Source organism: Mastacembelus armatus, chromosome 16 (genome assembly GCF_900324485.2).
Source record: "Mastacembelus armatus chromosome 16, fMasArm1.2, whole genome shotgun sequence".
Taxonomy (NCBI): domain Eukaryota; kingdom Metazoa; phylum Chordata; class Actinopteri; order Synbranchiformes; family Mastacembelidae; genus Mastacembelus; species Mastacembelus armatus.
The window spans coordinates 16,557,656-16,567,393 of NC_046648.1; the positions used below are offsets into that span (position 1 = coordinate 16,557,656).

Here is a 9,738-nt window from a genome sequence, read left to right on the forward strand (position 1 = left end):
CACAGTTCATCTGAACGTGCATCTTATAGTGGACGAGGATCCTCGTTTTAACCCCGCATGTAACCAAGCGGCGAATCCGTTATGAGCCCTAAACAGCCCGTCCGTGAGCCCCGCCGGTGCTACCCGGAAATATTACAAGGGCCGGAAAGGACCAATGTTAAGGGAGCACACGTCACTCACTTTTACCCAAAAATATTATCACCGACCATCCAAATTTCTCTCGGCCGTCGAAGCGTTTAGCAAAAAGCTCCCTGCCAGCGCAGACCGTCGTAGTCAAATGGCGAGGAGGCGGCTGCGGTGTCCGTCGGCGTTGATTTCTGGGGGTAACGGAGCAAGCGATCACCCAGCTCAGCATCAGTGAAAATGGCTCTGGCTAACGACTGGAAAACAGCACGCAGAAATGGAAGCGGACGATAGCTAGCTAGGCAGTTAGAAGAAGGCGTGACAGGCCTCATCCATCTGCAGCTGTGCTCTGCAACTGGATGCGTAGGTAAACATTTCCCGAATATAGGTTACACAGATGTATATGCTAATGCTAGCATCGTAGCGTTAACGGCAGTCGGCATGCTTTTATTATTGAGGTTTGTAACGATGGCTAACGTTAGCAACAGTGCTCTCAGCTATGTTTTTTTTTTTAAGACTGTGTGTGGCACCAAATCGCTAAACACGCAGAGCTCGTCTAAAATATGATGTTCAGAAGAACCGTGAAGTTTTGCATGCAAGCGCGTCCAATGTTTTTTCTTTTTTTTTCTCCAAATGTTAGCCAATACTATTACAGGATGCCGCCTCAAGTGCATCCGTTATTACTTGCGCCTGTGTTTACATTGTGCGCCGAGTGTGATGCTGATGTTAATTTGAACGTTTCTGCTCTCTCCCTCTCTCGCTCTCTCCTTGTTTTCTTTACTTTTCTTTTTTTTTTTACAGGATTGCGACTTTACTTTAAAATGAGCGGCAGTGAAATATGCCATAGTTTATCTCCCTCATCTGCCAGGGGAACTCACTCCCCTCTAGGTTCATCGCATCGATCAGAAGAAACGGTAAGATTGTAAGAGGTGAGCAAAACGAGATTCAAAGTAAGTGGGTGTGCTGTAGCCTGGGTATATTTAGGCTTTTCAGAGTAGATTAATGGGGAATTTTAATATAAACAAGAACTGAGAATTATGAAGTTCATGAATTATGCATAATGCAACAGTTACATTTGATATTCTCCTTTTTGGCAATGAGAAGTGCCGTGAAACAGATTTATTATTCTGTTGTATAGAATTAACCTCATCTTGTTGGTAGTTGGAGTTCTAGGTGTTGTAAAGAAAAGCAGTGTAAGAGCTGACCAGTGCACACATCGGCAGACTGATACAGATGCAAATACACCTAAAGTTATGCCAAAATCCCCAAGATACATCTGTATTGTTATACATGCACTCAGTAAACATTTATTTTTATTTACTAATGCCTAAAAAAAAATTGACAAAAATGAAACTTCAAATCAGCAACACACCCATATAGACCTGTGTAACTACCTCCATTATGGCTGTTTAGGTGATTGCCCGCTACTGCAACAGAAAATCCCATATGAAGTATTTTGACTTTATGGGGACAGATTTCAGACTAAGAATTCAACACTGTATTGAACACAGTATGTATGTAGTACATGCCTTAAGGACTATTTGGTAATAAACAAATAAAGAACACTCAATGATGTGATCATGGTGCACATCGGATCAAAAAAGGTGATCATCTAAGGTCTAAAGGAGGACTGAATCATAAACAGTTCTTGCAGGACAGGTTATCCTGGATGTGAATACATTAATACAGCTCTCTGATGTTTGGTTTCACTGTAATAACTAGTGAATAGTTCCATGCTGAAAAGGAAAACCTGGAGTCTCAGTGGGTTTTAAAGCTGTTCATAAATATGATTAGAAACTGGTTATTCTTAAGACTGAATAACACATCACCCTGAGCTTATATTTGATGATTATGTATCATCAACTCAGGGGTCTTTTGTTTCTGTCATCATGATGACTGATTTTTAAAAATTTTGTCAACATATTAGCGATGAACAAGTCACATTTTGACTATTAAAAGTCTAAAAGCAACAAACCTTATGTATATATAGAGTAAAAGCCACAGTGTAATACATGTCGTCATTAATTTATTGATGGACCAATAATTGAAACACAGATTACAGTGAGAACTACTAAGAACTGTTTCTAATGAAATTGGCAATGTATTCTTTAATCGTTGCTTAGAGGATATTCTGTTAACACACAATGTAGTCTGAGAAAAAGTGTAAATGTCTTTGTGGTAATAATTTAAATTCATGATGTGAATTGTGACAGCAGAAGTGATAAAATGTAATAGGGATGTCATAAGCGAAAGTAGTGTCAGTATAATCCAAAGAATCAGTTACATACACACACCTGTATTTAACCAGAACCAAGGATCTGTGGTCTAATGTGGTTTTACAACACTGCCACAACCAGCCAGTGTGTAATAGATTAAATTGGGTCATTGTCTCTGAGGTAGCTTGGTTTAACAAGCAACGTCTAACTCCTTTCACTGCTAACTTGCCACAGTGGTAGAAGCTTGCTGTGAATTACGTATGTATACAGGAGGAATTTTGAAAATAGCTTTTATCTCTATAGTAAGGGTATTTTAAACTTAATGCCAATATATTTTATTATTAACATTACCTTAGTGGTTGGGTCTTACTGTCTCCTGTAATAACAGTACTGACTGGAATTTTTTTATTGTTCCCATTAAGGTGTGCTACTAAGAATACTGTATTTTGTTATCATACAGTACAGACTTGGGTTCCACCTAAGTCTTCCTCTCTGTGACTTTCATCCCTGTTTGAATTTTGTTGTTTCAGCTATAGGACGTCTTGGCTGGACGTGGATGAGGATTCTTGATTAGATGAACGAAAGTGTCATCGGTGTTTCTCTCAAAGGAAACAAGACGATACTTGAACTGCTTCTCAGTAAAACTAATACATTTTAAGATTAGGTGGAACTCATCTGCCGGTCAAAAAGACACTTAACCCTTGACCGTAAACTTGTCTTCCTGGTTACTCATTTTGGAAGTAGAGTGTGGGCAGCGGATGATCAAGAGGGAGTAAACATCGCCAGAAGTAAACAGTCTGCAAAGACGAACTTAAGATTTAAGCTGACGTTGAAGTAGTTTAGAAAATAAATAGTAGCATAACTTCACCCTTAGGGTAAAGTTTGTCTTTCACCCATCAGTGGTGGGATCATTGTTGCCGCTCCTAGTGCTGGAGGTTTGGCCCCAGTAACCCCATGTGCCAGTGAGTGGGAAATGTTCCAATTTGGAAAATACAATCTGGACATTATAGAGATGTTAAGTGGGCACCAGGCCCACCAGTTCAAAGGCCTTGGTTTAGATCGACAGCTACAACATCAACAGCAAGTGCAGCTTCACCAGCATCAACTCCAGCAGCAGCAGCAGCAGCAGGCTGAGTCTTCTGGAGCGCTTCTGTCTGGACTTGGCTTGGGCCCCCTGCAGGGGTCTAGAGGTAACGCCTTTTCTGATTCTGCCTCCATTTTTGCCAAGATGAGTGCCCCTCCTCCCCCACCTTTACAACAACAGCCTTCCTCATCTCAGAGCTCTCGTTCAAAGTCAAGCAAGATGAGCAGCAGCAGCTCAAGTCATTCTTCAGGCTACCCACAGTTCCTGCGCTCTTTCCATCCGTCTGAGGCAGCACTAGCACAGGAGCAGTTACACCCAGGTGTAGGCCGCTTTGAGCACTTTGCTGGGGGAAGTAGCAGTAGTGGGAGTGCTGGGGGATTAGGAGGATTAGTAACATCAGCACCTCCACCCCCTCCTCCTCTGCATCCTGGCCTTTCTGTCCCCCAAGCATCACCTGGTCCCTCCTCTTCTTCTCCTTCCCCTTCAACCTCTGTGGCCACCTCAAATAACCCTTCTAGCAGCAGTGCAGTCAGCTCACTGGGACACCAGTTAGTTGGGACCCAGTCTGATGCACGAAGCCTTCACCAACAGTTTAGTTGCATGTTAGCTGCTAATCAGTATTTCCTTTCTGGGGTGCCTGCTAATGCTAGTTTAGAACAATTTCTTGTTCAACAGGGAACCCATAACCACTTAGGGATTGGTTTAAGTCAGACAGGTGGAGAGCCTAGTACTAGCCTTGCTCCGCCTCCTGCTTTGCATTCTTCTCATTCACATGGCCATGCCACTCCCCAGCCACAGCAGACTCCACAGCAGCCTCCCCAGCAGCAACAGCTTCCACCGCACACCCTTACTCATCCTCACACTCATTCTCATCCTCACCACCCGCTCCATCCAGGCTCCCAACCTTCATCGCTGGGTGGGTTTGACTTCCAGGGCATCCCTGTATTATCATCAAATCAGATAGCTTCTTTGATGCAGCAAGAAGCAGGTTTGCCTCTCCCTTTGCCACTTCATTTATCCTTATCTAAGGATGATGGTAAAGGGGAAAGCAGTGGAGGTGGAAGTAGTAGTAGCGGTAGTAGTAGCAGTAGAAGGAAGAAAGCTATGGCCGGCTATTTGCCACAGAGAAAATCTGATAGCAGTAGTAATAACAGCGGTAGTCATGGCCACGGTAGCCACAGTGGTAATCCCAACACAAGTAGTAATGGAGGACTTAGTCATGGTCAGCCTCCAGCTTTAATTGGCAGTGGGGTTGCAATGTCAAATATGGGTGGAGATCCATCATCTCTTCTTGCCTCATCATCTTCATCCTCATCAGTAGTTTCTTCCTCTTCCTCATCTGCTCCCTCTTCCACTGCTGCCTCAGTACTAGTTACTAATGATTCTCACCTTTCTAAATCTGATAACCAGAGCTCAATGCAACCTAACCCCACAGACTCTGGTACAGAGCCCATTTATAGCTGTGGGGAGTGTGGCAAAAGCTTCCCTCATCTTTCAAGCCTTCGCAGGCATTTGCGCATGCATGAGCCAACCACTGCAGGTACTAGCAATACTGCCACTACTGGCCCAAACCCCGTCCACATTAAAACACAGTCTGACCCAAGCCTTCCCCATTCGACCCAAGAAACTTCCCAACCCTCATCCAATTCTTGTCCAAGCCCAGATAAAATATTTAATTGCCCAGATTGTGGCAAAGGCTTTAAGAAAAAAGGGCACCTCCTGCAACATGGTGTTATACACTCTTCAGCCCGCCCATATGGCTGCTCCACCTGCTCTCGGGCTTTTAATCGTAGAGAGTCACTGACACGTCATGAGAAGATACATGAGGAAAAGCCATTCCGATGTCCTGCCTGTGGTCGTGCCTTCCGTGAGAGCACCTCTCTACTCAACCATGCTGCCTCAGGCACCTGCGGCAAGCCAGGTAGGGGACCCAAACAGCGGGGCAGCAAGACAGGAAATGATGGTGAGGACAGAGTCGGGGGAGGGGGTGGAGGAGGTAATGGAGGAGGGGGTACTTATCAAAGCAATAGAGGGGTTATTTATGGGAAAACTGAGGAAGAAGATGGTGTTATCATTGTTGGGGAAGGAGAACCAAAATCAGGTTTAGGATGTGATGGTCTGTTTCAGTCTGGAAGGGGAGGGAATTCAAATGACAGGGACAGAACAGATGGTAAATACCCCACTGACTACTCTCGGAATCGTTACACAGGCTACCATGATGACCACCGTTCTCAAGGTAATCCATCTCCATGCTACTCTGGTGCCTCCCCCTGTGGAAGCGGGATGGCGGGCCCAGCTCTGAGAAAGGCACCCTTGGCCCCAACACTGCATCCACACTCTCAGAGCCACAACCAGCACCACCATCCGCAGCAACAGCCCCACCTGCCCCTTTCTTCTCTACTGGATGACTCAGAGGATGATGTCACTAGCTCTGTCAATAATGCAATCTCTGCAATAACAGCAGCTAGTAACAATGGAAATAGAGGGGATGACAGGGGAGACATTATAGGAGGTCTACTAGGTGGTCTTGGTTTAGGTCCTTTGGGCTCACCTTCATCCACATCTGGTATGGATAAGAATTTCAGAGGTGGTGGGAGCCAGGAGGCTATGAGCAGCAATCCACAGAATCCAACTGCCAAACCAAAACGTCCCCGCAAACCCAGAGCTAAGAAAGATCCTGCAGCTGGTGGACAGCCTCCCAAACGTAGGCAATACACCCCCAGAATGGGACCCAGTGGGCTCCCACGTACTCACCTCTGCAGTGTCTGTGGCAAGGGATTTGCACGTCGTGAGACCCTACGCAGACATGACCGCATCCATACTGGAGAAAAGCCCCATCATTGCACTATTTGTGGAAAGTATTTCAGAGAGGCTTTTCACCTTAGTAAGCATCAAACAGTCCACTCTGGGGCAAAAAATTATAAATGCAGCATCTGTGGGAAAGAGTTTGGTTACTCCCAGAGCCTCAGGCGGCACAGCAAACTCCACCAGAAAGGGGAGCTGGAGGAGGTGCCCACAACACCAGCTGCGGAGACCCTTAACAGCTTTAACCCAAACCCTCAATGTAGCGTAGCCCAAGACAGGAGTCAGAACCAAGCACCAAGCACCTCCTCCTATTACTCCTATTCTCAAGATGTCAAGCCTCAAGACACAAACCCCCAACCCCAGCCTCCACCCCCACCCCAACCACAGCCCCCACCTCCACCTCGACTCTACACCTGTGCTATCTGTTGGAAGTCGTTCCGCCATCACTTCCATCTGACTGCTCATCACCAGACGGTCCATGAAGGGGGTGGTGAAAAGCTCTTCTGCTGTGAAGTATGCGGGAAAGCTTTTGCCTACTCCAATAGCCTCACCCGACACAGGCAGTCACAACATGGGATGACCCGCGCGGAACCATCTAACCCACAAGAAGGCAGCAGTGGGTCTGGAGACAGCAGAGGTGGGAATGATGTTAATCAGTCAGCATCAGAAAGCGAGGCGGCCACCAATGCCCTGCTGCAGATGGCTCCTTCCACAGAAGGCCATGGAGGGCAGAGTCTTACTGCTGTTACTCATAGCCACCAACAGGCACCTCCACAACCTCCAGCTGGTTACTCTCCCCTCTTTTATGATGCTGCAGCAGCTCAATCCTCAGCCTCTAATGCCCCATCTTACTCGCAGCCTCTTCCTCCGAACTCTACGATCATGCCCCCCCAGCACCCACACTCCCCAGCTGGGGTGAAAGGAGAGCACATATACCCAGCTGGATCTCGTAGTCGTACGCTTCACACTACAGCTCCGTTCCAGCCCCTCACGGAACTGCCCTCCACTGAACATCATCATCTGCATCACCATCACCATCTCTCGCACCATCATTCATATCAGTCAGGTACGCAGTCCCACCAGCACCTTGACTGCAACATCCAGGTATCACATGATGAAATGAGACGACACAAGAAGAAAAAAAAAAAGTCCGACAGGAGAGATTGGAGGGAAAATAAATGGGAATCCCAAGATTTAGTCAGATTCGATGGAAGCAAAAAGACGAGAAAGATAAGTTGTACAGTAAGAGGGCAGTCAAATAAAAAGCAAGGCTCTCTCCGCTTGACAATTAGGTATGGAGGAGGATCAGGTGGTGGTGGTGGTTATAAGCTTGTCAACACTGGAGGAATGAAGGTGCAGATCCTGTCGTCTCTCAAAGTCCCTGTTAAACGTTTTGGCTGTCCTATATGTCCGAATTCTGTGTTTTCCCGTAAAGCGGGACTTCTAGTCCATATGGCAGTTAAACACCCCCCAAAAGCATCAACCACACAGGAGCGACTAAAGTGCAGTGTATGTGGGAAGCAGTCTCAAGGGCCTCTGGCAGCCTTCATCCATCGGGCCTCCCATCGTGCCAGAGGAACTTTCTCCTGCCGACGCTGCTCTGCTCGCTTCTGGAATGCTACACTTCTCTACAGGCACAAGGTGTCCTGCCGCCGCAGGGCTAAAGGACTGCAGCGAGGAGATGCTAAACGGTTGAAGCTTTCAAAGAGATCAGGAGAAAGACAGACCCGTGAAGGTCAGGGGGAGATGCCATTCCTACAGGGACCATACAGATACTGAGCATCCTGGTATCTGAAAACAGTGTCATAAAAGAGGGATATTTCAGTTCAAAAATTGTAGGGTGTGATAAAAGGGACTTAAAAAGGCATCTACTGCCTTTAGGAGATTTTGCCTCATGTCTCTATTGACCTGTACTCTGCTAAATTTTAGAATGAGTGTGTTAACAACTGCTGTAGAGCATTCTATAAGATATCACCATAAATTCTTCCAGTTAATATTGGAAGGTGTTTTCAAAGACATGACTGTTTCCATAGGATCATTAACCCCTTAAGTGCATTGACACTATGCTTGGCTGACACTGTGCAGTTACTAGACAAGTTTAGGTGAAATGACCTGCTAATGTATCTCTCTTCCCCATAACTAGAATCCCTGCTACACCTCTTGCTGTATGATAAACGTCTCTGCTGTGTACCTTGTCTTGTTGTTGTTCACTTAGAGGCTCTGAGGATTTTTTTTTTTAAAATGTAAAGTGCATTTATTAGGAGTAGGGATATGGGGGCAAAGACCTTTGTTGATAGTTTGTCAGTGCATGTTTGTTCTCTGGTCAAGTTTTTTGCTGAGGTTGTGAAATCACTCCTACAGTATGTGATGGTTTATTCAGTATATCCCCAGATATTGGTAGTGTAAACTTGATTCGAAAGTTAATCTATATTCCCTAGTGATTTAATCACATATAGATACAGTGTCGGAGTTGCTGATAATTAGCGTCACAAGGATCCCTCTCCTGCCAAAATGAAGAAACTTACAAAAAGCCTTGCTTTTTAAGTTTACTTTGTCATTTATTTGAGATATTCCTAGCTTTTATACCAAGAGATTGAAAACAGGTCAAACAAGTGGACTGTAACACATGTTTATCTCATGTTATTTGTATGCTCTTTTTAGCAGTGATTATTTCTAAAGTACTTCACCGTGTGTTTAAGACAAGGACCTATCATAATAGAGACAAATGTAATATTCCATGTATTTATGTGTGTAACCCAATCAGTCTTCATGCCAATTTTATTCTTAACCCCTTTTACTTTTTGCTGAGTTGCAATCATATTCCTACTGTCAAGCCTTTTGGTTTCTTCTAAAGAAAAATAGGTTTTAAGTACATCATGTCACTTTATTCACCTATGAAATGTTCATACCCCTGTCAAGCCTTGTTTTTTCTTCTAAAGAAAAATGATAGTTTTAGTAGATTTCTATCACATTATTTACTGAGAAGTCAGTAGTTGATTATATTTCAGCAATGAATAAACCTTAAGTGTAATCATTTGTTTTCATTTCTGATTAAAAGTTACCTACTGCACTATCCAAAATATGGCACAAATTGCTAGTCATTGAACATAAGTTGTAACTGTCACCGAAGTCATCACTGAAATTTTACAACTATTTAGCACTGTGTCCTATGTGAATTTCATATCACCCTGTGGATTAAATGGATTTCAGGATGTAGTTGATACACCACCAGTAAATTTCATTATACTTTTTAGGTTTACCAATGTTATTGGCCAGGTAATACCAGGGTAATGAAATGTTTTCAGTCATGAAAAATACAGTATTATCATTACACGTGAAATAAATATATAAAACTTCTCACTCCTAGCTCCACAAGATGGCAGTAAGCAACTCATTTATACTGTACTCTTGGTCTGGCATGGATGAGTGTGGCAGTCTCATGGATTTTGCACTGCTAGGGGGGTGGACTGGAGAGTGTTGTGTGGCTGTGAATTATGTGCCTGTCTGCTG

At 44.6% G+C, this 9,738-nt stretch overlaps 1 protein-coding gene across 6 annotated transcripts; it reads left to right on the forward strand.

The window, feature by feature from the left end:
* Positions 1-94: 94 nt before the first annotated feature.
* Positions 95-9,585, forward strand: LOC113136198 (zinc finger protein 865). Of its 6 annotated transcripts, none has more exons than XM_026316779.2 (4): positions 95-490; positions 925-1,052; positions 2,870-5,386; positions 5,633-9,585. In XM_026316779.2, exons 3-4 carry the CDS (start codon positions 3,313-3,315, stop codon positions 8,005-8,007), a joined length of 4,449 nt encoding a protein of 1,482 aa, XP_026172564.1. In that variant the 5' UTR covers positions 95-490; positions 925-1,052; positions 2,870-3,312; the 3' UTR covers positions 8,008-9,585. The 6 variants fall into 6 exon arrangements, with proteins under 6 accessions (XP_026172564.1, XP_026172565.1, XP_026172566.1 ...); XM_026316780.2 differs by having other exon boundaries at positions 925-1,037; XM_026316781.2 differs by having other exon boundaries at positions 95-486.
* The last annotated feature ends 153 nt before the right edge of the window (positions 9,586-9,738 follow it).